The sequence below is a fragment of the Antechinus flavipes genome, chromosome 4 (assembly GCF_016432865.1).
Source record: "Antechinus flavipes isolate AdamAnt ecotype Samford, QLD, Australia chromosome 4, AdamAnt_v2, whole genome shotgun sequence".
In the NCBI taxonomy this organism is placed as follows: domain Eukaryota; kingdom Metazoa; phylum Chordata; class Mammalia; order Dasyuromorphia; family Dasyuridae; genus Antechinus; species Antechinus flavipes.
The window spans coordinates 274,862,359-274,875,886 of record NC_067401.1 but is presented as its reverse complement, the minus strand read 5'-3'; the positions used below and the strand labels follow the sequence as shown (position 1 = coordinate 274,875,886).

Genomic DNA, 13,528 nt, shown 5'->3' with positions numbered 1-13,528 from the left:
GTTACCCCTTTACTCTATAATTAGCAGTTGTTAATAATTTTTGAAACAAATTAACTGAATTACTTTCATCAAATAGAATGAACCTGAAGACTTGAATACCAAGTCAGAAAATATAGCATATATTAAAAGATAAGAATCTGTATATACAGTAGAGTCTACTTTTGGGAAGAGACTTATAACTAAAATAGGAAATATATAAATGATCACCTTAAGGCGCCTCCCAAATCTTAAGATAATAGACATGATGAATAGAAAGAGCCCTATATTTGAAATCAGAACATGCAGGCTTAAATCCTGGCTTTGCTTCTTGTTAACAAGCAATTTTTTGTCTTTGGGTTTCATTGTTCTCATTTGCAAAATGAAGATTTGGGACTGGATGACATTCCATTTCTAGATTCTATGACCCTTTTAAGATATAAACCAACATAAGAAAATTTTAATTCCATAAATCACAACAAATCTGAAAAGAACAAGTCAAATTAAGTAATAACCAAATATTTTAGTGAACACTGAACAAAAATTGAATAAGAACTTGAAAATTAAGAATATGCAGTATGTTTTCATCACTGAGTAGGAAAACTATTTGATTCTAATTAACTGGCACTTATATTTTAAAATATAAAGATCTTTCTAAATTTTGTGATTGGATTTGCTGATTTTCTGATTGGATCAATTTACCAAAAATTTGGAGATGCCCCATGCAAATGACAGTGCGTTCATTGATAAAAGGATATGTGATGGCAAAATAGGATAACTGGAATTGGCCATTCTTCTAATAAATCTCTTAGGAGTTTAGTTAACATGAATCAGTCTGTGAAGAATCGAAAAACTCTTGTCTGAGTTGCTAAAAAATAAATTTATATACTTGGATTAAGTATCAGGTCCCAGGGTGTACAGCTGTTCTATTGAAGTACAGGCTAAAATATACATTGCAATTACTCATATAACATCATCCTCTAAATACATTAAACAATCTCTTATAAACACATTTGTGTTTGTATAACCTGAATACAAAAATCAGTTTCCACTACAATTTCTTTATGACTTCTCTGTTGATAAACCTTAGGTTCTGTCCAGCCATTTTGAAAGAGATGGGTCTTCTGTAGTACAGATTTTATTAACTACTTACTGTGTAAAAGGCAGGAATCTCAAAAAGCAGTGCTTTCAGTTCACAATTTTATTTATTTTATCTTCAAATTATTTTCATATTGCATGTAAAAACTTTTAACATTTTTTTAAAATTTTGAGTTCTAAATTTTCTTTCTCCTTCCCTTCCCTCTCCCACAAGGAGAAGGCAAGCAATTTGGTATAGATTATATATGTGTAGTCATGCCATTTCCACATTAATCATGTTATAAAAGAAAACAGATTCAAATTAAAGAAAAAATTTTTATAAAGTATCTTTTGATCTACATTTAGACTTCATCAGTTCTTTCTCTAGAAGTGGATAGCATTTTTCATCATTGAGTCTTTTGAAATTGTCTTGCATCATTGTATTGACGAGACTAGCTGAATCCTTATTCATGGTTGGTTATATAATAATGCTTTTACTATATATAATTCTCTGCTGTTTCTGCTCACTTCCATTTTGCATCAGTTCATGTAAGTCTTTACAAATTTTTCTGAAAGCAAGAATTCTTAATATTTTTTTATTTATTAAGTAACAAATATGTGCCAGATATTGTGCTGTGTTAAAATATACAGTATTTTGAAGCCAGAGAATTTTGTGTTGCATAACATTAACATTTAGATAGTTTGAGATAAATCAAGCAGTATGTATTACAGTTGCATGTTCAACGTCTCCAGTGGACATAAGAGATCACAATCTTTAAGTATTGGTAAGAATATAAATATCTTGACTCAGGTATAGTTCCAAACTGTACTAGATCAAGCAAACTGTGGCCTAAGAACCACATCCAACTTTACCTATTTTTGTAGGCCTATGAGTTAAAAATGTAACAATGCAATGAAACTTTGTTTTTCAAAATAAATTTAAACAAAGCCCTTAGATTATAGTTTGCTGACCCTGGTACTAGATGTTTGAACCTCGCACAGGGTCCTTTGAGCTTTATATTTGGTCTCTCTTTTCCAGGGAGGTAGTAGTTTTGGACCTTAAATCTGTAGGCATAGTTAAATTTTTCCTGATCTTTTTTGGGTACTAGAATGAACTGATATTGATTGGAGTTTTGTATAGATGTATTTAGTTTCATATTGAATAGCACAAAAGGTGGAATTTTCAGGAGACGGTGGAGTTCAGTTAAGAAATATTACATTTCTGAAAATGTGTTAAACAATGAGTGATATTTTTGTTATTTCAAGATAAAATCAAATATTGCATTGTTTTAAGAGAAAATTAAAAATGAAATTTATAAAATGTTCTGTGAATAGTTTTCATCCCATGAGTCACAGTGAAACAGTTGGGTATTTGTAGAACTTGATTTTAAGTGTGTATTGCTGATGTTACTTAATTCTTCTCTTGTGTTTGTATTTTTCTAATTTTTTTATCTATGTATTTTATTTTGTTAACATTCATTTCAGAAGGAACAATACTCCCATAGTTCCTTTCCATAAAAAAGTTAAGCAAAGTTATCTAATAGAGCAGTTTTTATTGACAACACTTTCTGTTCTTGGAGTTCATCATTTCTTATTTTTTATAATAACTTTTTATTTTCAAAATACATTTCAGCATTCACCCTTGCAAAACCTTGTGTTCCAAATTTTTCTCCCTCCCTTTTCCCCACCCCTCTTCCCTAGACAGCAAACAATGCAAGTATATTTAACATGGGCAGTTCTTTTATACTCATTTCCACAATTATCATGCTGCACAAGCAAAATCAAATCAAAAAGGGAAAAAATGGGGAAGGAAGAAAAATAAAAAGCAAGAGAACAAGAAAAAAGGTGAAAATATTATGTTATGATCTACATTCAGTCCCTCCAGTACTCTTTCTGGATGTGAATTGTATTCTCTGTCACAAATCCATTGGAATTGGCCTGAATCATCTCATTGTTGAAAGGAACTATATCTATCAGAGTTGGTCATCATGAGTTCATCACTTCTTTAAAAAAAAGAAAGTATTTTAATCTCAATTAATCTGGGACTAAGACAGGCTATTGTATTTGACCTGAATTCTGTTGTCTTATATTGGTTCTTAATTTACATTTTGTTCATTATGAATTTTACTCTTTTGGTTTATAACAATTGTATCTTTCCAGTTCCCATTTAAAATTTTTGTTAATGTAACATACTATACAACCAGTGCAGTAGTAGATAATTATATGTTATATAGTTTGATGCAATTTTACAAATATGTTTCAAAAATTGTATGTCATGCAGAAAAGAAGCCAGAAGGTGTGTATACCAATGCAAGGAAACAGTTGCTCATTTCTGCTGTTCCAGCTATTCTTATTCTCCATCTTAAAAGATTTCATCAGGTAAAAGTCCACATCAATGTAATTAGTTCCACTACAGATAGAAGAATTAAACTGAAAAATAATTTATGGTCATAATCCAAACTTTATAATATCCACAAAACATTTTGTACCTTTCTTATTGCTCTTTGATAGTAGTATTTCTCTTGCATGTCCTACAGATTATAAATTGCCCGAAGGTAGATCATTATTTTCTCCCATCATGTCTAGCACAGTACTTTGAAAAAAAAATTTTCAATTGAATGAATGAAATAGTAGTGTATTTTCAACATTTTTTAAGTGGAACCTCAAATCCCATGTGTTACTGCCAGAGATTCTGCAATAAAACCAATAAAATCATATACTTGGCATGACAAAAAATTAACCTTTTTATAATAAAAAATTGTTTTAAAATATCTTTAAACCTTTCCAGTAAAAATATTTTACATTTTAAATTTCAAATGTAAATGGCTCTCTCTCTCTTTCCCCCACACACCTGAAGTCCAGACCAAAAAAATTGAAGTTCCCTCTAATTAGGAAAAATGGTTAACAGGAAGAACTGAAGAAAAAAGCTGTCTTTGAAAACATAAATCAAAAATAAAGAATACATTTGTCTTGAACTCTTGTTATAATTTAGTGCTTTTCCCATTAAAAAAACAGCAAAATTTAGAGACAAATTTGGAGGTCTCAATATAATTTTTCCCCTTTGGCCATGCCATGGAAGCCTAATAAAAAAATAAGAGCTAGAAACCATTAAATAGATCCACCCTTATTTCTTTCAAATCTTGATTATACTAGACATATAACTTGTTTATTCTTGGTACTTTGTTGAGATTTTTTTTTCTCTATAAGACATTAAATAGAGAATTTTACAGTTGAAGAGGGGCTTAATTATCCTGTGAAGTATCCCAGCTGTTTTACAGAAGAAGAAATTAAGTTGTTTACAAACTTGGCCAAGGTCACACAAGTAAACTAGAACCCTGGGTCTCCTGATTAAAATTCCAGTGTTCTTTTTACTATGTAATAATATGGATTTAAAATTTTTCATTAAATTTTATTTTTAAAGTGATAAAATCACATGCTTATTCATATTCATTTTTTTAAAAACTCACTAATCTGTATAAATATCTTTGCTGTAGCACCTTCAAGTATGATATTAAGTTAATCAGATGCCAGTTCTAGAATTATAATTTATATTTATAAGTCACCTTACATTTTTTACTTTTCTGTTTTTTACTCTGGCCTCTAATTTCATTATAGGGGGCCTCCCAATGGGGAAACTCCCTATGCTAATAAATAACAACTGCACAACTTATAATCTTGAGTGTTGCCTAGGAAACTTAAGATATTCAAGATTTATTCAGGATCACTGAGCCATTTATCAGAGTTGTAACTGAAATCCATCTTTCTGACATAAAGATTGGGCCCTTATCCACCTCTCCATCTTGCCTTTCTACATTTTTTGCATTCTGTAGGAAATGAGTTTTGCATAATTTTACTTTTTTTCACTTTTTGGATTTTATGTAATAAAGTACTGTGATTAAGGTCAGCAACAAGCTTTTATTAAGCCTTACTACAGTATGCCATTATTCCTAGTTGGGGAAATATAATCCATGCCCTCAAGGAGCTTTCATTCTAATGGGGATGAACATGTAAAAGGCTGGGGCTATAGTGTGAGTTGCCGATGTAGGGCAATAAAGATGCCAGATTTAAAACAGTGGAAGAACAATGAACCGGGCCTGGCCTGACCTACCTCCAGAATGGTAGCTGTAGAAGGAACCTCAGCAGGGGGAGAAGGGCCAGCCTGGCAGAGGTATAGTCCAGGTATGAAGATCCTAGATACTAAGAGAAGTTGTAGGATAAGAAAGCAGTTGAGTTAAGGCAGCAAATCTGCAAAATCTCATTCTATAGACTTCAACATTTTTTATACTTTTTTTTTTTTTTGAAGGCTGGTTTGAGTCTCCGAAAAGTCAACAGACATGTGGATTTCCCACTTGTGCTAGATTTAGCACCCTTTTGTTCTGTTACCTGCAAGGTATAGTATATAAAATTAACTTTTATAATAATAGTTATCAAGTATACTCTGTACATTGTATTTGTACACTTTTTTAAAAAGGTGTATTAAACCCCTGAAGCAAATACATAACTACTAAGTTAAATCAACATATCAGTAATATTGTTTTCTATCCTCCCTCCTTTTATCTTTGGGTAATTATTATTCATGACATAAGTATTCACAGCATCTCCAAAAGTAAAAGACACTGGTGAAGGTCCACAAGGAATCAAGCCACCCAATTATTGTTAAAACAAGGTTTTATCCTTCTTTCCTTTGTATCACATGATGACTGTAAAACCTTCAGGATTATAAGTAAAGCCACAGAGAAGTTCATATTAAGCAATGGACTTAAATTTAATGATCCTATCCCCAAAATTGGTTTACATAGCATTGCCATTTGGGTCTAATCTTGATACAATTCTTTGTATATCCTAAAAGGACAAGCTGTTAGATAATAAATAAATTGGGATTTTCCATATTATATGTTTCTTGCCAGTTTTGTTAAATGAGTAGATTTAATCCCTGTCTTACATGTGCTGAAATTCTACAGTAGCCAAATTTTATTATATATTTAGTGACTTATTAGGAATTTAATCATCCTTTAGAACTTTCCTCAGTATTCTTTACTACTACAAAATACTAATTTGGATTTTTTGTTGTTGTTTCTTTGAATAAAAGAATGTAACCAGTGGGGAGAGAGTTCTCTATGGTCTTTATGGAATAGTGGAACATAGTGGCTCAATGAGAGGAGGCCATTATACAGCTTATGTGAAAGTCAGAACTTCCAAGAAATCACTGGACCATGTTGTTGGAAATAAAAATATCCACGGTATGCTATAATTAATTGCTCCTTCTATCCATCAGATGTTAAAATTACTGCTTCATATGTATATCAAATAAATTGAAATCTAATTTCTTCCCTTTACTACTAAGTAAAATACTCCTTTAAATGGAAAAATTTGTAGCTAGATAATAGTCTTTGTTAAAAATAATGGACAGTGTCCTTCTTCTTAAATATCTTTGGTTATTAAAGGTATATTTCTTGGATTGAAATAATGCTGGACTTGATGACAAATCTTTTTCAAGAGTGTATATGTCTACTTTATTACATAGATATCTTATTACAGTTACCATAATGTCTTGAAAAAGTACAACTTGGAAGATGCCTTACCTAGGAAGGAGCCTGTTTATATGCAGCAATATGTAGAGATAGGTGGTAGTGGTGCACAGAGTTTTTATTTAATTATGTTATAGTAATCAAATTATATTAATAGTCTTTGGTATTAATGAAAAAAGATAAATGTTAGGAAAAGTTTCTTGACTCAGTAAGAGAAATTATAGCATCACCTGTAGAAATTTTAAGAAAGAGAAGAGAGACTCCTATTTGAATAATAGTTTAAACATGAAGATAGCTGAAAGTAAAGGGATATCTCTAATGGTTTTAGAATATAACCTGTTGGATTAGGAACAAAAAGATCTAAAATTATTATATCCCAAAAACATTATGTCATACTGTGAGTTCAAGATTCCTATTTTCTTTTTGTCAACTTTGAATTTTAAAAACTTTAGTAAATGTGTAAAATAATATTTATTTGTCATTTTTAGAAAACAGTAGTTTATATATAAGAATTTATTCCTTACAATAGTGGATTCCTATTGTAAACTTTACAGGTTTTTTTAAAAAAATATTATAAACAAGAAGGTTTTCAGATATTAGAGTAAAGGTCAAATACTGGTAATTTGAAATGTAAAATCATGTGTTTTTCTTAATGTTTTGTGGTTTTTATTGAAACTATCAAAATAACATTCTCTTCCTCTTCTATATATGTATTATTTATTAAAAAAAAAACTCATTCTTTGTCAATATCTTAGTTCAAAATTTGAATTATTCTTTGAGCTGACAGAAAAAAAAGAATTTAAATGTTTTAAATATTATTTATTTTTGTATTTTAGGTTTAAAAGAAACAACGGGAGCATCAACAGGACAGTGGGTGCATGTTAGTGATACTCATGTGCAAATGGTTCCAGAATCCAGAGCACTTAATGCACAGGCGTACCTTCTTTTTTATGAAAGGATATTATAGTGATCATTGTTCATAATTGTTAAAAAAAAAAAAAAAAGTTAATGATTATTTAGACCACCTTTATTTAAATGCTGCAGGGGTAAACTGAATATGTAGTGTATTTTTATTATGTTTTTTCTTTCATATAATTTATTACATCCCTTAGATAGACCTGAATTTCTAAAAAGTTTGCCATTTATTCCCTTTTAAAATGTTTTTTTTTCCCTCAAAACTTTAATGTTCCAACTCCTGTAAATCAAATCTATAATAGCTGCTTTTTCTAAAGTTATGTTAAAAAAAAAAATCAATTATCCTTGGTACCTGCAGCCCTTGAGTTCTTGGGTAGTATAATTTAATGATACTAGAATTTGTTTCATTATTACATAGATTTAGATTTTTGCAAATTACTATATCCTATAACACAACTACTAACAGTAAAATCTAACAAACATAACATGAAGTTTAGATGCCTTCCTTTTTGCCAAATCTTGTATATGGTTTCAACTTTTTTTTTTAGTAGTAGGTTTATTAACAAGTAATTGGCTTTCTGCTTTGATTTTTTTGAGAACTAAAAGTATAGAAAAAAAAATTTGTCCAAGTTTATGTTCTCAGCCAACATGTGATAGATTTTGAAGAATATCCTACATGTGGATCACCAAACAAAATTTTATATGTCATCAGCTTGTAATGGATTCCCAATGGATAGTTGTCAATTCATTTAGTACTTACAGGAAAATTGCTAGGTTACATTTTAAAGTTATCAAAATTGTATTCTTTATAGTATTCTCTACAAAAATTTTGTAGTCTTATATTTTAATAAATATTGACTTAGGCTTTTAGCAAGAGGAGTTATGAGATCATAATTCCTTTCTTTACTCAGTATATCATATACATTCAAGTTGGGCTAACTTTAATTTAATTAAATTTAATGTTAGCTTTTCTGATTGTTTCTTATATACAAGTATTTTGGGAATAGTTTTTTCTTTGACCTTGTGACTACTAGGAAGTATTGCATTTTTTCTTCTTTTTTTATAAATGCAAATAATAGCTATGTCAAAAGGAAAAAAGAAAATATAAGTAAAACTAAATCTATTTATTGTATCCTTGACCTGAAAAGTATTAAAATTACTTCTCAGGGTTAGTTTTTTTTTTTTTTTAAGGTATTCAGGATACTTTTTTTTCCCCCAACCACAGGAATGTTGTACACAATTTTCTTTATTACAAATGAGCCCATAATCATCATTTAACTATAAAAATTTGATTTCACTCTCACTTTTAAAAATTCAATGACTAGAAGGCATCAATTTCCAATAAAATAATTTGTCACCAAAAAAAACCCACTCACATAGCACATGACAAATCAAAATTTTACATTGCCTAATAATAGAAGTAAGTTAAGGTAGTGTTTTCTTTTAAATTCCCTTTGCTTTACACAGCCATTTTAATGGTATGTCATTGATGCCAATTATATAAGATTAGAGTGCCCTAATCAAATACATAAGGAATTAATAGCTGTCACTATCCAGATAATCTGTTAAATGTTCATCTTCTAAAACATTTTCTTTCTGAGAAGAAAGATAGGAAATATTGAGAAATATGAGTTAAAAAGTTATAGTTGTGAATTGGGCTGCTACCTCTTTAGACCATGACTCTGACAAAGAAATATGAAATAGACCTTTTAGTAACTTACTGACTACTAAAGTTATGATTAATTTTTAAGCTTTTGATAGAATCCAAGATATGGGGCTTGAATAGTATAGACTTTTGACAGTTTGTTTTTTCTTATAAGCATTAACATTTACATTTCAATTGCATTTTTATGTTCTGAATTTTTAGTCATTTGAGAGGTAGATATACACATGCTAATATTTGGTTGGGGGTGAGAGAGAAGGCTGCATAATCTGGAAAAGCTAAGCTTTTTTTAATTATCAAAATTATGATCCAGTAAAATACATCCTAATACAAGGAGATACTAAGAAAGTGTAGTGGGTTTATTTAGTTTAATTATTAGTATGTTATCTATTTGCTGATATAGCTATTTCTTTTTGATGATGCTAAGTATCAATTATCTCTGTTTCTAAACCTACCAGACCATTACTAGCAATTTCACATTTCTCAAGAGATAAGTGACTATAGAATTTCTGTTGAAAAGTTATTTCCTACTATGTTAGGTTGAGTTTTTTTAAAGAAAACCAGAGGCAACCTTTCTTACTTCATATCTATTCACTTATACAAATGAAGCCCGAGATAATAATGGATTATCTCAGGAAGGTCAAAAGCTAAAAGAAATAAAGAATTCTTCCCAGCCAGATGAAGCAAAGTAAGTACAGAGAATAAAAAATTTCCAGCCCCTACTTAGTATTAGTGATTAATTCATCAAATAGTTTCTCAAGCATTGATTTGATTACTACTGCATACATTTTATAATCATAGAATTTTAGAGCTAAAAGAGGCTTTAGTGATTTGATCCATGGGTTGCCAAGGCCATCATAGATGTTTACTTTTATGCAACTTTTAGTGTTTTGACTCATTAACAGGCAAAAGCCTTAACTATTAGGAATAATGAATTACTGAACTTAAGAACTTTTATATTCCATATCCCTTGAGGGGAAAGATTGTGGAATCATAGTGTCCCAAAAGGAGGGGTTACTCTAAGGAGCTACTCTCAGTCAAGCTCTTATTCAACATAGGAATGGAATGGGTAGGATTTGCTTTTGGCTTGACACTACCTGTAATTCCTCCTGTCTTATACCTCATTCCCTCAGAGCCAGGTGTTCTCTGCCTTTGACAGCTACTTTAAGAAATTTGTACAGATATGCTAATTGGTGAGAAGTTTTGGGAGTTCTCCATTGCCCATCTTCCATTTAAAAATGTGTAAACTGAACGTGAAGTTGATGTAAAATCTCTGACATCAATTATTTTTTAAAAGTTATTTTCGAAAAATAAAAAAGGCTCTTTTCCCTTAAAAGGGTATTGATCCCTGATGTAGTCCAGTCTACTTACTTTACAGACAAAAGAAAAAAAAAAAGAAAGACTGAGAAATTAACTGATTTTAGTTGATTTGTTCTGGCTTACTCTTCTCATAGTGGGAGAACTGGAACCAGGACCTAATTCTCATGACTTGAATTCCCTGTGATCCTTTCTATTCAACCCTGCTGCATGTTTACCCATGTATTCTGGGTTTGACATTTTACCTCAGTATTCTGAAAACAGCTCTAGTTTTTTTATAGTTGACTTAGCAGATATTTTAGTATGCAAAAGCCTGAGTGGGTTTTATTTATTATTCCAGAAATAACATGGAAGAATAGTGGTTCACTTTTAATTTTCTTAACTTTTAACTGATTATGAAATCTTTAATCTGTGTGACCTTGAGTTTAGGGGCTTTCTTTTCTTATTATGCAGAGTCCAGAATATTCATCTTCTGAATAGAAAAGATCTTATTTTATTAAGAATATAATATGCTGGTAATGGCTTTTATACGGAGAAAGCACATATTTATTCTATTTATCATACATAGTACATTTTTAAATGTAATTTTTCTTTTAAATTTTACCAAAGTTTATTCCATGCAGTCTTACCAATTGAAAAATATTTACCTTCAAGGATACTTAAGTAAAAGTGGAAGGACATTACAATAAGGATATCCCCTCCCATACCCCTCCCCCCACCAAAGGCAGGACAAGAAATTGGAAATTTTAGAGATACTTGACTCAACTGCCATAATCTAGAATTCTGCCCTTAGCTGAATGAAAGCCTCAGTAACTGAGGTTAAAAATTAGTTTATAATATATGCTTGACTATGCTTTTATCACCCTAACTTAATTTTTTTTGGTATTTAAGTGGTAAAATTATGACAGTATCAATTACATATATTTGCTAGAAAAAAACAGTATTGCTTACTGTACTCAAGATTTTACCATTTTAAAATAAAACTTAAAAGATATTTTCTTCAGACATTATTTTTTTAGATGACCAGAAACAGGTGTGTTAGAAGACAGATTGTGATAAACCATACATACAAAGGATAAGTTTTCTGTGAATTTGGATTTGAAAACAACTATTTAGTTGTATATTTGATAGCTTGCATCCTATCTGTGATTATTGACATCAGGACTCAAATACATACATGCTGAATATAGCTTCAATATATATCTTAATGTGAGAAGTAAAAATTGAGTTAATGTCTGATTTTTTTAATAGAATCCTTAAATATTCAGCCTTTTTCTAAGTTCCTTTTCACACAAATAATCTCCTCTGCATGATCTGTTATTGAATAATCTTAGCAGAATTTGTATTTTATGTGCAATAAAACTGAACCTTCAGTTTAATACTTAATACATCATCAAATTGATTGTATTTTTAGTTATTTGAAATGCTTATTGTTATTGTAAAGTTGCCAAGAGGAAATGTATTTATAATACAACAGAGACAGATGAGATAAGAATATATTTTTAATTTTCAGAAATATTTTAGATTAGTTATAAATTCATATCTTTCATTATACTTGTAATTTAAAACATTCTGCAGTGTTTTATAAAAGATAATCATGCATCTGATTTACCATAATGATTTTATTGGGAAAAACATGTACATTCTTAATAAATATTGGTTAATTTGATATATTTTAAGACTGATGGAACATATTTGGCTTTGCAAAGAACATGGTTGGAAATATTTTTGGCTACCACTGTTTCATATTTGTTACAAAGGAAGTTTTTACCACTTTTGTGGATCCCTAATTTCATCACTGTGGACATTTTCTTGTCTACTATGATCACAAGCCCAAATACATTATTCTTCATTATGTGTAATTCTGGTTCTTATCTTTAAATAAATCCTCTGTAGTAGTGTCCATCCAGGACTATATCATAGGCCTTTCACTTAACCTTTTTTTTTTTCCTTCAAAAACCTATGGGAATACTTAGCCTACTCTTGAAATAATCTCCATTTTTAAATATTCACAAAATGTTTGATTGTTTTATAGAATCTTAGAGCTAGAATAAATCTTAGAGGTCATTTAGTTCCATTTCTCATGTGGTACAGGTACCCCCTCTAACATATACCTAAAAAATGATCATCTAGTGTTCAAGTCTTTATAATGATAAAGGATTCACTCACTCCTATTTTTAACAATCACATTAGCTATGATTGTTAGAAAAATCTTTAAGTCTTCTCTTTTTAAGATTAATCATCCTCATTTCCTTTAACTATGCAATTGTTTTCAGATTTGCCAGTGTCCTTCCAAAAATGTGATGCTGGGATGTGGATATCATCATCTAGATATGGTTTGATGGGTTCAGAGTGACAGTTAATATTCCTTTCTTTCATCTTGACACTATGCTTTTAATACTGCAATATGAGAATGCATATTTTTTCATAATGTTTGTCATCAGTTGAATTTAGTAGGTCCTTCATACATAAATTGTTAAGTCAGGTCTTCCCCAATCTATATTGGTGCAAATGATTTTGAAACCTAAATTCAGTACTTCATTTGTATTAGATTGCAGCATTTTAGTTTCAGCCCATTATTACTATGTGTTCCATTCATTCTACTTCTTGCTTTTAGCATTGATTACAAAAAGGGTCAGGAATCCCAAAAGTGATATGGAGGGTTTTCTTCAGCCAGTTTTTGTGCTTCCTTTTCCAAGCTGTGTGTTTTTTTCATAATTCTCCTACATAACTCTCATTTCTGTTCCCAATTCTTCTATCTCTTTTTACTTGATTTTTAACCCTTTTTTTGAGTTCTAAGAAGATTATTTGGGCTTGAGAATAATTCATATTCCCCTTTATGGCTTCACATACATACTGGCAATCTGACATTGTAATTCTCTTTTGAGTTTGTGTTTTAAATCTTCCCTGTTGTCATAATAGCTTTCTGTGGTTAGGTTCTTTTTGGTTTTTTGCTCATTTTTAAAATTTGAATTCTGATTCTGGGAGATAGGAGGCATTGTCTCAAGTTTGTTTACTGGGGGCCAGGGCCTGACAACTGGTTTTCCAAGAT

At 30.3% G+C, this 13,528-nt stretch overlaps 1 protein-coding gene across 1 annotated transcript in view; it reads left to right on the top strand.

Annotated features, from left to right (window-relative positions):
- The window catches only part of USP45 (ubiquitin specific peptidase 45), an 81,017-nt gene extending 68,734 nt beyond the window's left edge, over positions 1-12,283 (top strand). Inside the window, exons 15-18 of the mRNA XM_051997441.1 lie at positions 3,335-3,432; positions 5,357-5,443; positions 6,143-6,293; positions 7,418-12,283. Coding sequence (XP_051853401.1) covers positions 3,335-3,432; positions 5,357-5,443; positions 6,143-6,293; positions 7,418-7,548 — 467 coding nt within the window. The 3' untranslated portion in view covers positions 7,549-12,283. The remainder of the gene's footprint in view (positions 1-3,334; positions 3,433-5,356; positions 5,444-6,142; positions 6,294-7,417) is intronic.
- The last annotated feature ends 1,245 nt before the right edge of the window (positions 12,284-13,528 follow it).